A 23,828-nucleotide genomic window follows, 5' to 3' on the forward strand; every position below is an offset into this window, starting at 1 on the left:
TGAATCTTCAACCTATTAGTAGGATCAGAGGCTAATTTCTCATAGAATGTTAAATCACTAAGTTGTCTTTTTATTTCATTTTCATAATCCAAAACATTTTGCAAGACAACAGCACCCCCCTTATCAGCAGGCCTAACCACAATCCTGTTATCCTTACTCAAATCCATTACAGCTTCTCTTTCCTCTTTAGACAAATTATTATACACTTTGTATTCAGCAGCAGACCTTAATGACCTCAGAGGAGCATGCGGCTTCAGTAGTTCAACGATATAAGCTGGGGCTTGACCACGAAGAGTTATAAAAACAAACAACAGAACCTTAAAATGTATTCTTCTAGAGTTCATAGAAGATGCCCCCGGAACCTTCAAAAATCACAGATGAGCGATGTGTTCGACTAGTTTCTTCATACAGGAGAAGCTTTTATAAGTATTAAATACATTTCAGCAAGTGTGTTCAATACTTTTTCCCTGTGTCATTTCACTTTATTACACACAACTTAATTTATGGACTTATTTGTTTTGATATCTATGTATGTGTGGATTACTTGGGTTGTTACCGACATCTGGTGAAAATATCATGCCGATAGCCCCATCAGAAATATCTTTACTGAGAAAAATGTTGACGCGTTTAATACTTATTTTCCTCGCTGTATTAAATAAAAGATAAACATTTGAGCAGATGTTTTAGCAAAATGTGAAAACTAAATATTTTTAAAGAAATTGTAATTTTTGGTAATTCACAGTTTATAGATGTTCTTTTACCATAGACATCTAAATTCACAGTCTATTTAAAAAAAAAATAAAAAAATATTTTTGCGTTTAAATAAATACAGAAAAAAAAAAATTCTGTTTTTTACAGAAAGCATGCAGAGAGTTCAGATCTGAATTTATGCTTGGAGAGCTGGATGCTGGCCCAGAAACGTCTGCCTGCTGTGATTGGTTGGCTGGCTGGATGGCCCAGAAACGTCTGCCTGCTGTGATTGGTTGGCTGGCTGGATGGCCCAGAAGGTTCTGCCTGCTGTGATTGGTCGGCTGGCCCAGAAGTGTCTGCCTGCTGTGATTGGTTGGCTGGCTGGATGGCCCAGAAGGTTCTGCCTGCTGTGATTGGTCGGCTGACGCTGGCCCAGAAGCGTCTGCCTGCTGTGATTGGTCGGCTGGCTGGATGGTTGCTGGATGTGATGGCGGTCTCTGAGGACAGTCTGCAGGTTGTTGAGTCTCAGAGGAAGCCCCTGATCTCTAAGCCCGACAGGACAGAAGCAGTCCTTTTTAAAGGAAGCTGATTGGCCAAACCTTCTGACAGGTGGAGCTGAGGACACAGAGGTTTACCATGTAGGGACACCTCTCTGATACACCGCTGATAATGGTCTGTGGGCTCATTTGGTTTAAATCAGGGGTGTTAATCTCAACTTCTCTAAGGGCCACTCTGGAAAATGAGAATCGCATCAAGGGTCAGATGTAAAGTTTATTAACATGCTTGTATTTCATGGAAAAGTAAAATATCTTTGACTGTATTTAAGCTCCCAGATGGCAGCTGATACCAGCTGTAGATACTAATGTTGAACTGTGTGAGTCGCAGAGAGGAGGCAGGAGAGGCTGTTGGACTTTAAAGCGCCCATATTATACTCATTTTCAGGTTCATAATTGTATTTTAAGGTTGTACCAGAATAGGTTTACATGGTTTAATTTTCAAAAAACACCATAATTTCGTTGTACTGCACAGCTCTCTCTCACTGCTGCAGATCCTCTTTTCACCTGGTTTCTGTTTTAGCTACAGAGTGAGACCTCTTTTCTTCTACTTCTTCTGTACTATCTTTGATTGCACTCGCACATGCTCAGTAGCTCAGATGTAGATCATGTCAGCTAGCTAACTCCATAGAAGTAAAAGACAGGCAATAGGTGTTTCTCAATGTCAAGGAAGGATCCTTCGAAGCCAGAATTTGGAGGATGCTACGTCATCGACGTCCGTCGAAGGACCATTCCAATGTCGTGGATCCTCCGAATCCCACCAAGGACTGAGTCCTTCGTTCGGAGAATTTCCCATAGACGGCAAAGGATGCATATGTGTATCCTTCGCGCTCCCAAATCACCCACAATCCTTTGCGCACGGCTTTGCCAGCTCGTAAAAAAAAAGAATGGCGGACCTAAGCGGAGTGACGGGGCAGTATGCTTTTAAATGTAAGTATCTTTAGTTTAGTGTTTAACGTTACCGTACATTTGTTAAAACGGTAGTACATAAACATAAAGTTTAACGTTTAAATGCCAGTACAAATTGCTATTGATAATTAGCTAGATACCTAACGAGCTAACGGTAGGCTAGCTAGCTAGCTATCTGAACCGAACCGGACCTGTCATATTAGCTAACAGTTGTTAGCTTGGTTGCCGTCACCGGCATTTCTTTTATAAATCACTAGATAAGTTGTACAGACTAAAGAAACGTTAACATTATACCATCCACAGCGTTATACTGATAGCTTTCTCATCTTTTTTGACAGGGACCAAGGAACAAACGGAGACGTTTATAGGTCTCCGTTTAAAAAAACAGATGCTGTTTACCGGGGGGAGGGACACCGCGGCCAACGGCTATCGGTGAGAAGCTACACTATTGTTTAATGTTCATAAGTAATAGCTGTGTAATGTTCAGAAGTAATAGCTGTGTAATCTGCTTTTTATTCCCCCCTCATTCACACAGGCTTATTTTGGAGAAGATGGGGATCGGAGAAAGGGTCACCCACGCCCAGGCAAAGAAGAAGTGGGACAATCTGAAGACGAAGTACAAGGTGGGAGATATTGTACTTTGGGGTATTAATGTATGGACATAATTGTTATGCACATCTTAATGTAACTTGTGATTTTTTAAGTAAGCCTTGGATGTAAACCTGACAGACTTGGGCCTGCTGACAGTAAGTTTAGATGCAGTGTTGTGTACTATAGCAGTAATAATCATCACAACAACCTTTTGATCTTCACTGTTGTAGGAATGCAAGTGTCCTGCTACAGGTCAGGGGACAGAGGATGGGAAGGCAACGGCAGCAACTTGGCCCTGGTCTGCCCTCATGGACGAGGCATTAGGGCAGTCTGGGACAGTCTCGCCCCCCTGCCTTATTGCCTCGATCCAGGAGGACAAACCAGGGCCAAGCACTGCACAAGAGGTAGAGGAAGGGAGAGATGATGATGAGGAGGAGGAGGAGGAGGAGGAGGAGAGAGCCACAAGCAGCAGCAGCAGCAGAGAGAGAGCAGGGAAGAGAGGAGAGAAGAGGAGAAGGGAGAGAGTGGATCCATTCCTACAGCTACTGAAGGAGGACATACAATATCAGAGGGAGGCAGATGAGAGGAGGGAAGCAGAGGCCAGATAGAGGTCAAATAGATTTTTTTCATTGTTGGAGAGGTTGGCAGAAAAATAAAAAAATAAAGTAAATTCAATTTAACTGGTTTTGTCTTTGCCCTTTTTTTAATTATTTAATATAAACTGTCTATGTCCATTTTTTAAAAGCGTATTGTTCTTTAGACTGCAATAGAAACAACTTGGTAAGTAACAAATAACTAGCATGTGAAGCCTAGAACAGTGTATTGAACAATATCTTCACCCTTACTTACAACGTTTTGTGGTTAGGTATTCCAAGCTCTACAAAAAACATTTATTTCTTCTTGGTTGCAAAAGAATATTTATTTAAACATTTAAATATTGACAACTATATTCTCATAACATTCTCATATCTACAACTATATACAACAACTTCAACATTTACAACTATATACAACAACTTCAACAACTTCAACATTTACAACTATATACAACAACTTCAACATTTACAACTATATACAACAAGACCAACAACAAGAAGCGGCCATCAGCTACAGCTGCCGGCGCTGCTGCTGCTTCAAGACTGCAGACAGAAGAAGAAAGTTTAGGTTAGTCCAGTGGTAATCTAATCTGTCCTGTAAAATGATAATTGTATCTAACATATCTAAAACAGTTGCAGCATATTTAATATTGTATCAAGAAGGTAAATTAAATGTACTTAATGTACTAGTAATGTACCTTCTTGACTGTATGGGTGTTTACCAATGGTGTTAAATGACTTCATATGTTGGTTACAGTGTTATAGTAGTTTGAGGATAATTGCTAGCTGGTAACTTTGAAGTGTGTTAATAGTCATAGAAACAAAATAATGTATTTTATGTACTTGTGTCATCTTCCACACTTATAATTATTCACCTGGGAAAAATAATCATGGTCCAGAGGTGCCTCATGCAGTGCAGACACCTCGTTGGTCAGCGCGGCTCGCCAAGCAGCTCCACTCCGGCTCTCCCCACCATCGCGCTCCAGAGGTGGCTGGTTGTCGTCGTCCTCCACAGCCTCTTCCAGCTCATCCCCATCCCCAACACCAACACAAATGTTGTGTAAAATGCAACACGCCGTCACCACCTGTGCACAAGGCAGAGAAAAAGAAGACAAGACTTTGTTGAGATATGAAAAAAACAGAAGATGTAGTGTGACTTTAGCAGTTGTAACTTTTAACTGTTGTTTTTGAGTAGGATATTATGATTTGATTAAGAAATTTCATTACAGAAATATTGCAATGATTTATTACCTTAGGGACAAACACTGGATGTACTTCAAGTACGCTTCCTGCTTCTTACAGTGCAGACACTCTACTGCTTGCTCCTGCTTCTGCTTGCATATTTCTGATAATCTTGCTTTTCCTCTGAGAGAAACTATGAGCAGCGGCTCTTGGATACTTATAAATCACTGGACTATACATTTTTTGTAGACATAGTAGGCTATTGTCATATTTGAACATTTTTCTGCGTGACCGAGGCCTACCAATAGCTCAAGCCTGTCCTAAAGTGACTGTAGCTAAAGCTAATTAGCAGCAAGATGCCACCCTTCTCCATAGAGGACTACTACAAGCTCCTGCAGAAGATTGCAGTTCTGGAAACCAAAATTTACCGGTTAGAAGTAAACCTGGAAGTGAACGGATCATGTGGAAATGACACCACTTTACCAGTGACCCAAAACAATGGACAAAAGCATGCTAACACACGGCTAACTAGCACCAGCAAGACCACAAAGAAACAAGAGGGCTGTGGAACGGATAATAAATCAACAAGTGGCAGTCTTCCCTGGAACTCTTTTGGTGCAAAGCCTAAGAGTAAATCATTTTCCTGGGAAAAGGGAGGACGACTAACAGGCAGAGCACAGCGCCCTGAGATTTGTAATACGACCGGCTGGCCTGCATTACCACCCAGGCAGAGCGCCTCTTCAACCCCTGTACTTAGTAGGACACAGCCGTGGACAACTGCAAAAGGGAAAAAAGGGAAAATCAGCAACAAAATGCCTCCCCAACAACTGAGTGTGCAGGTGAAGAACAGATTTGCTCCTCTGCTGCAGGACCCTGGACATGACCTGGATTACGTCTCATAGTCACACAGCAGGGTAAGGACTGAGAGCAATTCTAAAAGTAAAAAGCTACAGGGAAAGCTAACGACTGGGCCCCAAACTCTGATTGTGGGTGACTCTGCTGTGAAAGATATAAAAAGCAGTAAAAACACCAAAATACTCTGTTTTCCCAAAGACACGGTGTCTGATTTGGCCCAAAGAATCCAGGATATCATAGCAGCACACCCAACTGTGAAGAACATTATACTGCATATAGGGTCAAATGATGTTGTAAAGCAAGAGTCTGAAGTGCTGAATCGTGACTTTATGAATCTGCTGAACGCAGTCAACTCCCTAAACGCAAAGGTGTTTATCAGTGGCCCTATACCGCCAGTCAGAGGAGGAGCAGAGAGATTCAGCAGACTGCTGGCACTGAACAGATGGCTTTCAAATGCATGTACCAACCATTCTCTGCAGTTCATTGACAATTTTGACAACATTTTCTGGGGCTGCAGACATCTTTTTAAAGCAGATGGACTATTCCTTAACAAGCCAGGAGTAAAGCTGTTCACCTCTAGCCTACTTTACTTTCTGTGCCACACATCTGCTCCCTTTGCCAAGGGCACGAGACAAGATGAACCAAAACAAGAGGAAGACACAACAACAAAGTGCGGCAGTGAGCCACCACAGCCCCCACCTGAGCAAAGATTTGACCATGGGAGACCAAAGACCGGAGATGAGAAATCTCAACCCCCCATCTCACCCGTGCAACACTCCTCAAGCCCCTGTGACAACCACGACAGCTTTGAGGACCTCTTTAAGGATACGTCGCTCTCCCCTCTTTCCCCATCCCCATGTTGGAGTTCACTGACCAGATGAAGCAGCTGGTAAATGCTGGAACCAAGTATGCCCCCCTTCCTTCTCCCATCGTAAAACGCCAGGCACCTCTGCCCCCTCAAGGACGGCAGCTAACTCCTTCTCCCCAAACTGATAAGGATGCTTGTGTGCAAAATGCAGCAAGCATTAACTGATATGGGCCGGGTCCAGGCTGCATGCCTAGTAGCACTCATGACTCTTTCCAAGACAAGCCTGGGCCCTGCGTATTAGGTTCTTCCACAATTTATGTTGTGATAGGTAATAGAAAAAGAATGGCGAATAAGCACGTAACTGCAAACTTTGTAAATTTAGCATCCATTCCTCGTCAGCCACAGTCCGTCCCAAAAAATGAAAACGCACTAACACTAGCCCTACTAAACGTTAGATCTTTGGCAGGAAAATCATTTTTAATCAATGATTTTATTATCAAGAACAATCTTGATTTTATGTTTTTAACTGAAACCTGGTTGGACCATAATAACAGTGCTGCTGTTCTCATTGAGTCAGCCCCCCCTAACTTTAGTTTTATGAGTGAGAATAGAGTGAATAAGAAAGGAGGTGGAGTCGCCATTTTGTTTAATGACTCATTCCAATGTACGCAAATATCTTACGGAAATTTTGCTTCTTTTGAATATGTGGCTCTTCAGCTAAGATCCTCCCCTCAAGCTCTACTTCTAAATATCTACAGGCCACCTAAATACTGTGCATCCTTCTTTGACGATTTTAATGAACTGCTGTCTATAATCTGTATTAACTTTGACCGTGTAGTTATTGCTAGTGATTTTAACATTCATGTTGACAACCCCCAGAACCGAGGGACCAAAGAACTGTGTTGTGTTTTTGAGAGCTATGGACTGACTCAGCATGTGACACAGACCACGCACAATAAGGGGCACACTCTGGACTTGATTATCTCCAATGGTCTGAACATTCCCAAGGTTGTGGTGACTGATGTTGCTCTCTCTGATCATTCCTGTGTTTTCTTTAACGGCACTATCTCTGTGCCCAAAAGTGTTCAAACAAAGTTAATCAGAAAACGGTATATCACTGAAAACACCAGTGAATCATTCATTCAGCTTTTCTCCTCTATACCCACCCTCACTGGGGCCTCAGTCACTGAGCTGGTAGATAATTTCAACTATAAAATTACGAATGTTATTGATGCTATTGCTCCCACTAAGGTCAAAACTGTCTCTGGTAAGAAAAGATCTCCATGGAGAAATTTTATAGTGGTGAGAACAGAAAAAAGAGAGTGTCGAAAAGCTGAACGCAGTTGGCGAAAATCTAATCTCCAGGTCCATTATAACACTTATAAAGAGAGACTATGCATTTATAATCTGGAACTAAGAAATGCAAGACGGTCCTTTTTCTCTGACATTATCGCCAGAAACAATAACAATTCATGTGCTTTGTTTGCTACTGTTGATAGATTAACAAACCCTCCAGTACCGGTAGCATCTGAACTGTTGTCTACCAAGGCTTGCAACGACTTTGCCTCCTTCTTCACAGACAAAATTCAGAAAATTAGACAGTCAGTGCCTCCATATCAAAAGTACACGATATGTGTTGTCACAGTATGCACGCAAAACAAATTCCAACATGACACAATTTAATACGATCAACCTTAAAACCCCCCGAGGACATTATACAACATCTGAAAACCTCCTCCTGTTGCCTTGATATTCTACCAACGGGTGTTTTCAAAAATGTTTCGAAGTGTTTGGCTTCTGATCTTCTGCAGATTGTAAACACATCTCTGCTCTCAGGTATCTTTCCACAGGCCCCAAAAACTGCAGTCATCAAGCCACTCCTAAAAAGAACAATCTAGACACGACACTAATGAGCAACTATAGGCCAATATCAAACCTTCCATTTTTAAGTAAAATCATAGAAAAGTGGTTTTTCAACAACTCAACCTTTTCTTATTGCTAAACAACAGTTTTGATGCCTTCCAGTCAGGTTTTCGACCACACCACAGCACTGAGACGGCTCTTGTTAAAGTCTTTAATGACATCCACTTAAACACAGATAGTGGCAAAATTTCAGTCTTAGTATTACTTGATCTTACTGCTGCATTTGATACAGTAGACCATGACATATTGCTTGACCTATTGGAAAACTGGGTTGGTCTTTCTGGCTCAGTACTAAAGTGGTTTGAATCCTATTTAAAGAATAGGGACTACTTTGTGTCTATAGGTAATTATACATCTGAGCATACAAACATGACGTGCGGAGTTCCCCAAGGCTCAGTTCTGGGGCCTCTTCTGTTCAACATCTACATGCTTCCACTGGCTCAGATTATGGAAAACAACAAAATAACTTACCATAGTTATGCAGATGACACACAAATTTACATAACCTTATCGCCAGGGCAATATAGCCCAATACAACAATTAAATATGTGCATTGAACAAATTAATGATTGGATGTGCCAGAACTTTCTTAAATTAAATGAAGAAAAAACGGAGGTGGTTGTTTTTGGAGCAAAAGAGGAACGATTGAAAGTCAGCGCTCAGCTTCAAACGACAATGTTAAAAACAACAGACAAAGCCAGAAATCTTGGTGTAGTCATGGACTCAGACCTAAATTTTAACAGCCACATTAACATAATTAAAAAATCAGCATATTATCACCTTAAAAATATATCAAGGGTTAGAGGACTTATGTCTCAGCAGGATCTGGAAAAACTTGTCCATGCTTTTATCTTCAGTAGACTTGACTACTGTAACGGTGTCTTTACAGGTCTCCCTAAAAAATCAATCAGACAATTGCAGCTGATTCAGAACGGCGCTGCTGTTCGAGTCCCTCACTAAAACCAGGAAAGTGGATCACATCACTCCAGTACTGAAGTCTTTACACTGGCTTCCAGTGCCTCAAAGAATTGATTTCAAAATACTTTTACTGGTTTATAAATCACTAAACGGTTTAGGGCCAAAATACATTTCTGATCTGCTACTACACTATGACCCACCCAGACCTCTCAGGTCGTCTGGGACAGGTCTACTTGTTGTCCCCAGAGTCAGAACTAAACAGGGGGAAGCAGCGTTCAGTTTTTATGCTCCACATATCTGGAACAAACTCCCAGAAACCTGCAGGTCCGCTGCAACTCTCAGTTCTTTTAAATCTAAGCTAAAGACCTATCTTTTTGATGTTGCTTTTCTTTAAATAATCTATTTTATTAACTTTATTTTCTTATACTGCACTGTAACTTTTATTCTTATACTGCACTATCAATTTTATTCTTGTTTTAATTTGTTTATTAATGTTTTAAAATTGTTTAAAATTGTTTTCTAACTGCTCTTTAATGTTTTATGTAAAGCACTTTGAATTGCCCTGTTGCTGAAATGTGCTATACAAATAAAGCTGCCTTGCCTTGCCTTGCCTTCAAGTGCTTCTAAAAAGATGCACCTGAAGCGGGTTTTCATCATTCCAAAGGCACGCTCAATGATTGTGCGACCTCTGGAATGATGATAATTAAACCGTTGCTCTGCCATGCCTCTCACTGGCCTCTTATATGGTGTGATAAGGGCCAGGGGTTCCTCTAGACATGGGTAGCCACCATCAGCTAGGAGGAAATACCCAGGTGGAGGGTAAGTCCCCCTAGTGTAGATGGGGCTGTTCTTTAGGATGCGTGCATCATGCACGCTTCCTGGGTAACCCACAAAAAATAAAGCGACCCTGATGGTCACAGACTGCCTGGAGCACCACAGAGGGGAAGAGTTTCCTGTTGTTGTAGTCGTGACCATCAGGGCCGCCAGGACATTTAATTCGGATGTGGCAACCATCCACTGCCCCTGCTGCCTTCTCAAATGCCCGGTGATGAGCCAGCCGGGCAAAGCCATCCCCGACCACCTGGAGCTCCTCCTGTGTGCGGGGGAAGTTGATGAACTGGGGGAGCACAGCCACCACCTCATCCACCATCCTGTGGACCACCCTGTGCACCGTAGGTAAAGGCATACAGAAGACTCTGGAGACAACTCGGTAGGCTGAACCGGTGGCCAGCCAGAACAGGAACACTAGTGTCTCCAGGGTCGGTCCCCACCCGTGCTGCCTGTCGGTCTTCAGGACCACCATCAGGTGCTGCATGGCGTCTCTGCCCAGTCCGGGCGGGTGTCCTCCCCTCCGTAGAACCTCTGCAGCACCGGTACCGTGGCATTAATGGCACAGTAGTGCCGCGCCTGTGCAACATGAAGAATAGAGGAAGGGTTATGTATGATTTCAGTTTTGCCATTTATTTAATATTTGTTAAACTATTAAACATATCGTCTCAAAACTGATTTGCAGGGGGAGGGGGGGACTTAAACCTGATCCCTTTTACTGGTTCATTAACAGCATCTGTTCACCTTGTCATTTTTACTTCATATAGGCTTTTTTTTGTTGATCACATATTGTTGATCACATATTTTACCATCACATTAGTTTTAAAAGCTAGAACGTTAACAGTCAATAAGCTTAACGTTACGTTACTACCGTAAAACAGCAAAACTAATAGTAATGTTAAATATAAGTACTAAGTAATAGTAGTAAGTAATAGTAGTATAGTAGTATAATGTTGAAGTTAAAAAGTTTAAACACAATGTACTTGCTAGATCTAATCAAATAACTACACTAATTAGCATTGGTCTGGTTCACACCGTCTGTAGCTTCTAAAGAATTAATTAGGTCATGGCTGTTATTTAGCATACTGTTAGAGACTCATTGTCCCCACAGGAAAGGTAACTGCTAGACGTGATTAGAACAAAGGAAATGCAAACTCTGTAAACTTGAATACAATCAACACTTCCATGATAATCAACCTTAGTCTGTGACCTGGAGTAAACCTAAATTCAGGTGTGTCCTTATCCTGAGGGACAGGATAAATGGGGGCTCCTGAGACGATCTCGGGACCACAAGCCTGGGTCCCGACAAGGGAACAGGTTCTGTGGTCCGTTGTTTACAGTGTATTGTTTGTCATGTCGCATGGCTGCTAACTTGTGTCCCGACAGGGGAAGCATGTTTGCAGTCTGATGCTGGTAGTGTTTTATGTTTTATGTTTATTTGTGCCTTGACTGTCGTTTTTTATGTTGTTTTATTAAACCCCTTGACTTCCAATTCGAACCTAGCCTCTCCTTCGTCCTCAGAAATCTTAGAACACGTCATTTTAGTGAATTCTAACAATAACCACACAGATTTTTCTCCATACGGTGATGACAAATAACGTTAAAATGTATTGACATAATATAATAGCGGTTGTAAAAAAAATAAAACATTGCTAAATCAGGAGCTGACGTTAGCCTATTAGTGTAACATTACTTATTCACCCTTTATTCATGTTTTAATGTCACTTACCATCCCACGTCTTTGACGGCAGAGGTGTCGACAAATTAGCCTCCTCCTCCTGCGGGCAGCCTGACGCCGATGCTCCCTCACAAACTCCAGCTCCATCTCAGCAAAGATGCTGTACAGCAAACAAATCAGTAGCACATCCATTTCTGTCCACTGTTGAATCGCAGCGTGGGAGGCGGGCCGAAGGCGGGACAAAGGCGGGACGAAGGCGGCCTTTTCACTGACGTAACGACGCAATGACGTGCACTTGGTAGCCTGTTCTATTGTACGTGATCTCCGAATGCTAAGGAGGAGCCTGGCCTAGCCTCTGAAGGATCCTTCCTTGGAAGGACTAGTCCTACCAAGGAAGGATCCTTGACATTGAGAAACACCATGTTTCTCCAACTTCAGTCAGTTACAAGGCAGGATTAGCTGGGAGACTTCTAAATGAGGGCGCACATGTAAGTAGTTCTTTTGTAGATTATGGTGAACTTGTGTGTGTTGTAGCAGTGCTTTGCAATTGAGAACGAGGTACCATGCTAGTGTTAGCATTAGCGTTAGCATGCTAATGCTAACGCTACGAGCTAACGGTTGCGGTTAGCCACCTCGTTTTGGACTGTGATGTCACAGTCCGAGCCGATTTTGAACAGCTCACTAGGAGACTGAAGGCAGGACACATTCAGAAACCGTATCTCACTCAAAACAGCATGGATGGATTTTTTTCAAAGTTTGTATGTGTGTGGAAGCACCAGAGACACAAAAGAACACCCCAAATACCAGAAAAAGTGTTATTTTCATAATATGGGCACTTTAACCGGTTTGCTCATTGAGCTCAAACAAGAGTCAAGATAAACAAATAAAGAGTTCAAAGTCTCACGGTATTTCCCTATTTTAGACTAAATCATTTCAGTAAACTGTCTGGCTGCAATATCCATGATTAATCAAACTTTATTCTTTATTTAGCATTAAATTAACCTTTGACATTCACGTTTTCATGTTTGTGCTGACACAGGAATGAGACTCTGCCTCCAGCGCTGTATCCAGCTCTGATTATACATCCATGAACTCAACCCACCTTTAGAGAACATGGTGTTATAGTGTCGGCATACACAACCAACTCTGTGATCATCCAACCGTTTAAAGGGTAACTACCGTTTTTTTTACCTGGACCCTGTTTTCCTAAGTTTCTGTGTCTAAGTGACTGATGGGAACAACAATCTTTGACATTGGTCCAGTATTAAGTGAGATCGCTGCAGTCAGCAGCGGAGAAACAAGCATGGACAAAATAGGACAATTGTGCAGCTTGTATTTACCTTCAATAGTGCTCGTTTTGCCTCTGACAGACTCAGATTATTATTCTAAGTGTCTGACAACATTATGGAAAGGATCCCGACAGAGATAGACCTTTGAAACCTCTTTAAGACCTTTCTGTTTAACCAGAAACAGTTCTGAGGTCGCTAGCTCTAAACCCACCAGACTGCATTTAAAAAAAACAGCACTTTTAGCGTGTATAGAGTCAACATATTTTCACATGTAAATTGGTAAACTCTAGTTTTGGTTGAAATAAACACATAGTTTATTTCAACCAAAACTAGAGTTGTGATGGTTGAAAAAGTGGAAAGACATCCCATAACGACTTTTCATAGTTAGGGCCCGAGCATGAAAGTGCGAAGGAACCTATTGTTTTTGTAAGGATTATTTTTCTGAGTCCTTCGTCGAAAACCTACTTTGCCGAACTCCTACTTTGCCGAACTCCTCCTAGACCATGTGACCAATCTGCACGAAACTTGGCAGGTAGCATCTCCAGACCGACGTGACAAAAAGTTATCCAAAGAATTATTATAGGATAAAAATTGAGCATATTACGCACGGACAAATTTGTGTAACTAAGTATGAAGTATGAAACTTTGCTATATCTCGACCAAAATAAATGCTATCAACGCAAAACTTAAGATTCTTGTTTGCCATGACCCTCTGGAGGTGCCCTACACATTTTACGAAAATTGGCCACTAGGGGGTACTACAATTACATAAAGTTTATATCTCATGAACGGCTCATCTGATTTTTACAAGATTTGATGGGTACCATCTAGGGCCACTCCTGAGGCCACTCCTACAGTGGGATACTGGTTGATCAAAGTTGGCATGGCCTATGGGACCCACATTTGGATTCACCAGTTACACTAATGTGAACAACAGTAAATTTACAGGGTAGATGTACAATGGGTCTTGGACCTCACATACCAAAAATTATGTGGACCACTAGGTGGCGCTATAATGACGTCAAACATGTTTTTGCCTTTAACTCCCAAATGACACATTGCACATTAGAAAGCCTTAATCGACGTATTCCTTAAATTAAGCTGAATCACATTATATAGGCCCCACCCATTTCCACTAAGAAGTCTTTTCGCAATATCGCACAATGTCTAAAACCAACTTTTTCGAACTCGTCCTAGGCCATGCGACCAATCTGCACGAAACCTGGTACATAGCATGTCCAGATGGACCTGACCAAAACTTATTAAAAGAATTTTGCTATGTTACAGTATGCGCATTTGACGACCAAACAAATTTTCCTAGCTAACTACCACACACATATCATATCATATCTCGGCCAAATTAAATGTTATCAGCAAAGAACTTGAGATCATTGTTCAACATCCCACTACAATGCTCTGTACCCAATCTGCCAAAGATCGGCCATTTGTTTATTTGTTTTGGCCAATAACTCAATGCATTTAAATGGGAAATTTGCAATTGCAATATCTCTGCCAGAGTAAATGCTATCAACACGAAACTTGTGATGCTTGTTCGGCATGCCGCTCTTAGGCTCTTTACCAAAGATTGGCCATTAGGGGGTGCTATAGACAACGTAGACCAGTTTGGGCCGTTTTACCCCTTCTGAGGTCGAGCATATAGGTCATATATGACGCCCAAATGACACTTCTGATTCATAACTTAACAACTTTATAATTATAACTAGTAGAATAGTAATACATCAAAAGTTATTTGATGACTAATAATAACCTCAACTTGCAAAGTAAGTTGTAACTAAAGCTGTCAAATTAATTCCACTCACCACAAAAAAAATAGACAATAAACTAACACATGAATTAAGCGGACCTGGGCTGCTGACAAAGACTCAGTCTACATGTAGCAAATGTTGTTACTGGGTGAGCTAGAGGTTGCCCCGGACTTGAAAAATATTTTGTAATATTTTTATTGTTTGTTATTTATATTAGTAGTTTACAGTTTGTAATAGTTCTTTTAATAAATCTTTTCACTTTTCACAATGTAGTGTACTGCATACAGTATAGTGGGTATAGTGGGCATTTATTGCAACGGTGTTCTTCTTTAATCATACATAAACCTTAAACGGTTTCACGAAAGCAGAGGCACATAAATCACCATGGAGATTTATTCTGTACAGCTAGCCTGCTCCTGACCAGGCTAACAGCCAGGATTTATTTAATCCTGGAGCCTTTTCTGATCACCAGCAGTGGTTTTATCATATTGTTATTATCAGCCTGGATTAAAATACAACAGGTGCATATTGCTGTTTATTTAAGTACTGTTATTATTTCATTATTTTTTTATTTATAATTATTCATGTGACAGTCATTGTTACTGTTATATTGCTGTATGAAGACTAATGTTCACATATTGTTAGAAGTTTGATGAATATATTATGGAAGTTGTTGAGATAATTAGAAAAGGCTGATAAAATTTCAAATGTGTTTTAAATGAAGTTTGTTACTAAGGGCAATACATAACATGCTGTACATTTCTATAGTTGACCAATGCACCTTGAATTATTTTAGTTGATTAATGTTTTTTTAATTCTTTAACAATAAGGATTATGTTTGTTCCACTTCCATGTGCATTGTATTTGGCATTTTTAGCACACAATTTATGTTGTTCAGTAAACTGGGAATATAATTTGGGGGGATTGTACAATTTAAGAACATATCCTAATTGTAGAATCCTCCCAAATGATAGTCTTAGTTCACTGGACCAGTAACTATCTAGTGATGTAGGCTACTGTACATTCATGACAACAGGGAGAGGACACCTCAATGGTTTTTGACCTTATATTTGGGGGGAAATAACTGATGAATATACTCTGTTCCATTCATGTTTACAGTGTGCATGGAATTTATCACTTAATTATCTTCATAGCTTCTAGATTTTAGAGTCCAATTTCTTCAGTGTCTTTATTTTCTATGTCTATATGTGAGGGAGCAAGGCATATAATATGCAGAGAAGGAAACTCATATAAAAAATAAAAAAATTAAACGCAAGAAAAAGTGTGGCAGATAATAGCGGACCGACTAAATGATATTCTAAAAATATACATTTATGAACTACTGCCCTTAACTGAAACCATTCAATGAGTCACTGTCATTTGCAAAAACGAACAGTTGTACACGTTGCATTAAAAGTGAGCAGTGGAAGTTAATATGACTTAGCCCATGAGAGAGAGGGAGGAACAGAGTGAAAGAGATATTTACGCATCGTATTCTAGCTTTATAGAAAATTCATCTTCATGGTACATTTCCTGAGTAACATTATCTTCTGCTCACTTTTAAGGCAAAGAGTACAACTGTTAATTTTTGAAAATGATTAGTAGCCTAATCCTTGAATGGAATGATTATGACGGCTTCAGTTCAGAGGAGTGGTCAGTAAATGCGTATTCTCCATTTTGGCATCAGGAAATCTGTCATCGACCTCGCGGTCTTTTGAGGAAAGCCGTGGACGCTCATCTATCTGAATTACTTCAGCCTGGCTCGACCTAGTCTCTCCTCCTCAGCCTGACTCGACCTGGTCGCTTTTGCCTCAGCCTGGCTTGGCCTTCGTGAAACGCACCAAGCCAGGATGCACAGATTAGACCTGAGGCCTGGACTACGAAGCAAGATCAACAGGTCCTGGATCTCTTTCAGTAATCCGGCTTCACCTAACCTAACAACCGCGGTCCTGGATAACCTGTATTATGACGCTGGTTATCAAATAGTTCAGTCAGCTCAGGGTTTCCTAATCCAGCGGCGCCAGCGTTCACATAAAAGAGGCGAGGTTTGCGCACCATGACCAATCGCAAACATCTACCAGAGCTGCATGTTTTATATAAGAAGAGCAAATTATAATTCTCCATAAATATGAAGAACACAGACTCGGTTTTACAGGGAAAACGCAATACAGTCACTGCTTCCTAAAACAGGAAGGAAAGCTGGCAAAAAAAAAATAGCCGACGCTGTAGATGCGTAAATTACTCTTATTTATATCACTTCATCAGTCAGGACCAAGATCTGACCATAATTACACTTGTGCTTTCCATAAACTGTCGTTGCTTTAGTCTGTTATTGCAGTTGCAACCCTGGCAGTGGGAAGCCATCGTGAGAGCAAATAAAATACATAAAAACATAATTCAAACCGATATGCACATTGGCGACACACGGCTCAAGAAGCCGATATGTAATTCCTTCAATTAAATATATTTATTTTTAAAAAAACCAGGGAGGGGGGGTGGGGGGGGGGTGGTCTTTTTTTCCCCTCTCTCTTTCTCTCTCTTCTCATTATTTTTTTAATTTTTTTTTTTCCATTAAAAAATCTCTCTATCTCATCCCCATCATCTCTCTCTCTCTCTCTCTCTCTCTCTCTCTCTCCCCTCTCTCTCTCTCTCTCACTCTCTCTCTCTCTCTCTCTCTCTCTCTCTATCTCTCTCTCTCTCCCCTCTCTCTCTCTCTCTCTCTCTCTCCCTCTCTCTCTCTCTCTCTCTCTCTCTCTCTCTCGCTTCTGCACCGATCCCTGATCTTCTAAGAACGGTGACGCCGTTATCAATCTATTGATTGGTCAGTAGGCGGTGCTTTAACACTAGTATTGATTGGGTGGGGTGTTGCTTTAACACTGAGTATTGATTGGTCAGTAGGTGCTTTAACACTGAGTATTGATTGGTCAGTAGGCGGTGCTTTAACACTGAGTATTTGATTGGTCAGTAGGTGCTTGCTCAACACTGAGTATTGATTGGTCAGTAGGCGGTACTTTAACACCGGTTGATCTCTGATCTCCAACTTAACCTGCTCCTGACCAGGTTAGGTGATCAGCATGAGTTACCACGGCGACTGAACCCGATAACAACTGATCCACCTTCGTAGTACAGAAAATCCTGGGTTGAGCCTGAAGTTACCTTGTTAACGCCACATCCTGCTTCGTGGTCCAGGCCTCAGGTCAAGCCTCGCTTTATCAGTTATCCTGGATTTATATATTCTGCTTTTGTGAAACAGGGCCCTGGTCTCATATTTCAGACACACACACATATACACACACACACACACACACACTGCTGCCCTGTGCACAGCACACACACACAAACACACTGACACACACAAACCGCTGCACAGCGCACACTCACAAACACAGACACTGTGTCTGTTACATGCCCAGACATGCCCTGAGGCCCGGACTACGAAGCAGGATGTGGCGTTAACGAGCTAACTTCAGGTTCAACCCAGGGTTTTCTGTACTACGAAGGTGGATCAGTTGTTACCGGGTTCAATCGCCATGGTAACTCATGCTGAACACCTAACCTGGTTGGAAGCAGGTTAAGTTGGAGATCAGAGATCAACCGGTGTTAAAGTACCGCCTACTGACCAATCAATACTCAGTGTTAAAGCACCGCCTACTGACCAATCAATACTCAGTTGATAACAGCATCACTGTTCTTAGAAGATCAGGCGGAGCTCGGTGCAGAGAGAGAGAGAGAGAGAGAGGGAGAGAGGAGGGAGGAGAGGGGAGGGGAGAGAGAGAGAGAGAGAGAGAGAGAGAGGGGTGCGCATATGAAAGTTAAAACATTTAGAGACCGACAACCCTGTTAACATTCCCTGATGAGTATTTTTATGAAATATATATATTTTAATGGGAGGGAATTACATATCGGCGTCTTGAGCCGTGTGTCGCCAATGTGCACATCGGTTTGAATTATGTTTTTATATTTTTTATTTGCTCTCACGATGGCTTCCCACTGCCAGGTGTTGAAGAGAAAAAAGTTAAAACCATGCTTATGTTTTAGTACGATATACTTTTAGGTAAGAAATGTAACTTAAAAAATGTAAACTGTTGTGTGACTGAGTGAAGGAATGTTTCATTACTGATTAAGCCTAATCAGCATTTGTCTGGCTCACACCTTCTCAAGCTTCTAAAGAACTGATCAGGTCATGTCTGTTATTTAGCATGAATGTAGATGCTCTAGAAGACTTATTGTTTAAACAACTTTTGGGGAGCCACTCCCTGCGGGGCCAGACTGGGTTAGAACAAAGGAAATGCATATCTCTGTAGAATCAGCACTACCATGATAAACAACCTTAGTCTGTGACCTAAAATTCAGAGGTGTGTCCTTATCCTGAGAGACAGGAATATAATTCGGATCCTGAGATGATCCCAGCGCTGCAACTGTGACCCTGCAAGGGGAAGCATGTTCGCAGACCGCTGTTTTACAGTGTAATTGTTTGTCATGTCACATGGCTGTTTTTATGTGACTCCACAAGGAGAAGCATGGATTCAGTCCGCTGTCAGCTGCAGTGTAACATTTGTTTTTGTCATGTCGGTTACATCGTGTTGTTCATTAAACCTTTTGTTTATCTTTCAATTTGACCCAGGCCTCTCCTTCCTCCTCAGAAATCGAATGACACGTCTTTTAGAGATTTCTTACACAGGGTTGCAACTGCAATAACAGGCTAAAGCAACGAAAGCACAAGTGTAATTATGGTCAGATCTTGGTCCTGACTGATGAAGTGATATAAATAAGAGTAATTTACGGATCTACAGTGTCGGCTATTTTCTTTTTTTGCCAGCTTTCCTTCCTGTTTTAGGAAGCAGTGACTGTATTGCGTTTTCCCTGTAAAATATCTGTGTTCTTCATATTTATGTAGAATTATAGTTTGCTCTTCTTGTTTAAAATATGCGGCTCTGGTAGATGTTTGTGATTGGTCGTGGTGAGCAAACCCCGCCTCTTTTATGTGAACGCGTGCGTCTCTAGATTGGACAAACCTGGTTGACTGAACTAGTTGATAACCAGCGTCGTGACACCGGTTATCTGGGACCGCAGTTCTTACGGTTAGTGAAGCCGGATTACTGAAAGAGATCCAGGACCTGTTGATCCTGCTTCGTAGTCCAGGCCTCTGGCGCAGCGGCTAAAACAGCCGAGACAAAATAAAAAAGTTTCGACACTTTCATCAGGGATGGACTGACAATCTGTCCGTTCTGGAAAAGTGTAGTTTTGGTATAGGCCTACAATATATCTAATCTCCATGTTCAGGTACAGCAAGTAGCCTACTTTATATCTGAAAGTGTTGTCAGTAATACTCTGTACTGTTTACAAGTTTGTGTAGTTTGGGGTTTCTGTAGCCGGTGACATTTCATTATTTGTATTTTATTTTCAGTGCAGATGTAATGGCATTGTACATTTTTTGTTTTTATTTGAAGGCTGAGGCTTCATTAATAAACACAACCCCAGTTATCACCATTGGTTTTGAGATGAATACCTTGTCTGATAGGCTACAGTATTGTGGCATAGTATCAGGACATCATGGCTAGTGTCTGTCGCGCACGGCTAGGGGCGAATGGCCGGATGATGGGCCTATTTGGGAGAAAGTCCAGGGCTAGCCCCAGTCCGTCCCTGACTTTCATTATAACTAATGTTGTTCTAATGTTACCCTTGGGACATAAAAAAACCTCCACCAAAGAATCACAACTCACCTTTTTAGCTAGTAAGCGCGGGGAGAGGAGAGTGAACCCCTGCAAGCCTGTCCTCTGCCAGTGCCTCTGCAGCGCTGCGTTAGATCCACAACTCCCTCTCGTCTGATATACTCGTTCTGAACCCTTCTCTCTGGGCCACTTTCTTCTTTTCTAAAGCACACAGCGCAGCTCGTGTGTGAGATCCTGACAGAGCTCCAGCTCAGCGGGTCTGTGAAGGGGGAAGGCAACAAATCCGGCCAGCAGCCGCCGCCTGTCCCGGCAGGTTGTGGAGCTTGTGAAGTCCGACACTGACTTACCAAATTTGCAATTAGCCATCAATTTTCATAAAGCGGCCCATATTTGAGCTTTACATAGTTGATTTCGCACATAAAAAAGTCTCAGAAGTGAATTTTGTAATGGAATAGCAGAGATCTGCAGGACCTAGATTTAGAAGACTAAGTGACCTCAGATCAGTTAGTGGCCTAGTATGTAAATTTTGGGGCGTTACAAAGATAGAAAGTTGAGCCAAATGAGGAGGATTTGAGAAGTTGACGTCAACTTTCAGCTTTGTTGAGATTCGCCCGTTTTCAGCAGCAGTTTCAAATAGTGAGATTTGCAGAGGAAAGAGGTGTCAAATGGGATTTAGAGCTTCTATGTATGTCCTAGTTACCCACTAATCTGTCGTTTTTCAACTATGACAGGGTAAAATCAGTTTTGCATTCTATCACCCCTTTAAAGCTGCATTCTCTAACTTCCAGCAGGGGTTTTAACTGCCACATGATTATGATGCTAATTTATTTATGTAAATATTTTATTGCATGTAATTTAGGTTTATTTGAATGGCCTGAGAGCGGTGACATATTTACATTAGGGGCCCCACCAGATGGCACTGCTCCACACTGCACGACATGATCAATAATTCAATGTAACTAATAATAGATAATTTATATGTACTGTATATTCTTTGTAACTAACATTGTTGCTGGTTTTATTACATATAACAAAGGTAGCGCTGTCAGATACATTCCAAATATCTTCCTATGGGCAATCTACTTAAGGTCAGTAGTCCCCCCCCCCCTCCCCGCCCCTCAGCATTCATTAATCAAGTGAGCAGGTGAAAACATTGTGCCCATGTTCAACACGCTTTCAATAATAAGCTCTGGAGCATGAACATGTTGGCCCTATAGCCAATAAAACATAACAGAACGACCTTCGTCATGATGTTGTTGAAACGTAATGTAAGTGGCACGGGCATTGCTAGCCAGCTACTAGCTAGCACAACTGTCAGTTATGTTCATTTGTTAGCTACTACTAATAGCGAGCCAAATACAGTGAAGCAATATGAATCAAGTTGACAATTTATTTCAGTTCTGTTTCCACTTTTGTCTTCATAAAAACTTTCAAAGACTTTTTTGGTCATCAGGTTATGAAAACTGAAGTTCTGGGTTCTTTACCCTGTTGGTAGTGAACACCAACATACAGCAGCTTTAAGGCATGTTTCTGTCGTTGGCTAGCAGACTACAAGTCAACTGAGATTAGAGAGATAGGCGTGGCTTTCAGAGTATGACTTGATGCGTCTCTATAATGACTCAGAAATATTGGACTGTTGCAGAAGTCTCTTTTCATTTATAAAAAGCCAGATTCACAGGTTTGTCTCAGACTGTTTCACAACATTGTTTGTATCTATATAACAAAAACATTTCCACAACAAAAATAGCATTAGAAAGCATTACATTTTATCGCAGAAAGATTGTAAAGTTGTCAATTGTACCAAATCAACCCAACTGAATGTTTGTTCCTGCTTTTAAATTGTCTGCCTTCTGAACACACTTCACTCAACACTGCACAGGTTTTCACAAATATAACATGCTCTAACATTTGGACTGGAGTACAGTACTGGAGTAAATGTAATTAGTTACATTCCAGTGCAGGTGAGCAGGATATGTTGGGGTTAATAAACTCTCTGCACTGTTTTTTAGGTGCAGGCGGGAACGTTGACACAGTTCTGAGTTTCGACCTTCGCCCCTCCGTCGGGCGGCGCTCCACAGTCGGCCTTTGGATCCCCGAAGAACGTCGCTGGCTCCTTTAGACGACCAATGGTAGGACTGAAAACACACATGTGCGCACACACACATACACACACACACACACACACACACACACACAGACAGACAGACAGACACACACACACACACACACACACACACACACACACACACACACACACACACATAGACAGACACACACACAGACACACACACAAAGCTAAACTTAACTGTGGTCGCTGCATTATGCCCACTGGTATGGTAAGTAACTCTGGTCACTCATTGGTCCGCAGTACATTTTGAACTCACCTGTAGTTGCTGAAATCAGGTGTACAGCGTCTGATCCGGAAGCGTCTGGCGATCCACCGCAGGCCGGGCGACACAAAGTCCACGGCTCCCAGCCCTCCCAGGTACCCTTCGCTGTAACACACACACACACACACACACACACACACACACACACACACACACACACACACACACACACACACACACACACACACAGATACAATCTTATTGTGTACCTCAACATTTGGACTTAAGTACAGTACTGGAGTACTTGTACTTAAGTAGTTACGTAGTTACGTTTATCAAGTTTTTACCAAGGTTGTGGATATGCTGTGACATCATTGTAAATGATCTCTGGAGTATAAATAAAGGTTGAATAAGTGTGTGTGTGTGTGTGTCGTGTATTGTGTTATGTGTGTTGTGTTTGTGTGTGTGTGTGTGTGTGTGTGTATCATGTGACTCTTTGGTGTGTGTGTGTGTGTTTGTGTATGTGTGTGTGACCCACGGCGACATCTGTCAACATCGTAGCAGACCCGTGTCTCAGTCAGCGCGTCCCCGCTGCAGATGGCTCCATTGTGAGCGCGATGGAGACACTGGCGCTCTCGAGTCTGTCTGCCGCCGATCTGTAGGCAGTTGATAGACCTCGCACCAAACGGGTATCTGCATGGATTCCATGGAGACCACTGTGACCACATCCCGTCCACTGCAGATACACAAAAGTCAAGTCAAACGACGTGATCCCGTCAGTGGAAACAAACACTTAATTCATGGGAAACATGGGATCACAGGTAATGAAGACAGCTGAAAGCCAAATACGTTAACTCCAGATTTCCGGGACACATTTAGCCGACGGCCGACCGTTGACAGAAAACCCCGTCAATATGATCAGTCGCGTCCCCGAGGTCCAAAAAACTGCCACAGAACACACCAAAAAGACGAGAGGAGACGAGACATAATACATCTCTATAACAGCAGGCGGCGCTAATCTGTAATGTTGCCCAAGAAATGAAAACCGGCAGCTGATTGGACGAACGAGTCACATGGGTTTGTTTTCTCCGGATATTCAGAGCCAGACTGTCATGGCGGCCGTTCAGAATACGATCTCATATTGTACTAAAATAGTTCACTGAAACGTGTTTCTGAGAACATTTGAAGAGAGAAATAGGCCATGCAGTGTCTGAATCTGTCTTCATTTCAGATCAACAA

General features: G+C 41.9%; 1 protein-coding gene across 1 annotated transcript in view; it reads right to left on the minus strand.

Annotated features, from left to right (window-relative positions):
- Positions 1–21,635: 21,635 nt before the first annotated feature.
- LOC120574837 (properdin-like) overlaps positions 21,636–23,828 on the minus strand; it is a 31,018-nt gene continuing 28,825 nt past the window's right edge. The window contains 4 exon segments of the mRNA XM_039825286.1: positions 21,636–22,394; positions 22,644–22,689; positions 22,692–22,754; positions 23,128–23,325. Coding sequence (XP_039681220.1) covers positions 22,265–22,394; positions 22,644–22,689; positions 22,692–22,754; positions 23,128–23,325 — 437 coding nt within the window. The 3' untranslated portion in view covers positions 21,636–22,264.

The sequence above is a fragment of the Perca fluviatilis genome, chromosome 15, assembly GCF_010015445.1.
Source record: "Perca fluviatilis chromosome 15, GENO_Pfluv_1.0, whole genome shotgun sequence".
In the NCBI taxonomy this organism is placed as follows: Eukaryota; Metazoa; Chordata; class Actinopteri; order Perciformes; family Percidae; genus Perca; species Perca fluviatilis.